Genomic DNA, 217 nt, shown 5'->3' with positions numbered 1-217 from the left:
TCGCAGTTCCAAGCCTTCTTCCTGGTGGCCGACGACATCATGGACGCGTCCCTCACCCGCCGGGGACAGCTCTGCTGGTGCAAGAAGGTGGGAGTGTTTGGGGGGCCCCGGGGTGCTGGGGAGCGAGGGGAGTCCTGCGGGATCGCGGTGTTTTGTGACACCTCCCGGCCTTCCCGCTGCAGGAGGGCATCGGTCTGGACGCCGTGAATGATGCCTT

At 65.9% G+C, this 217-nt stretch overlaps 1 protein-coding gene across 1 annotated transcript in view; it reads left to right on the top strand.

Annotated features, from left to right (window-relative positions):
* Positions 1 to 12: 12 nt before the first annotated feature.
* Positions 13 to 217, top strand: part of FDPS (farnesyl diphosphate synthase) — a gene marked incomplete at its 3' end in the record, with an annotated part of 1451 nt that continues 1246 nt past the window's right edge. Inside the window, 3 exon segments of the mRNA XM_010076413.1 lie at positions 13 to 87; positions 183 to 214; positions 216 to 217. The exon segment at positions 216 to 217 is cut by the window's right edge and continues 83 nt beyond it. Coding sequence (XP_010074715.1) covers positions 40 to 87; positions 183 to 214; positions 216 to 217 — 82 coding nt within the window.

The sequence above is a fragment of the Pterocles gutturalis genome, unplaced genomic scaffold (assembly GCF_000699245.1).
Source record: "Pterocles gutturalis isolate BGI_N339 unplaced genomic scaffold, ASM69924v1 scaffold29693, whole genome shotgun sequence".
Taxonomy (NCBI): domain Eukaryota; kingdom Metazoa; phylum Chordata; class Aves; order Pterocliformes; family Pteroclidae; genus Pterocles; species Pterocles gutturalis.
The sequence above is the reverse complement of the archived record's forward strand: the minus strand, read 5'-3'. Positions and strand labels throughout refer to the sequence as shown.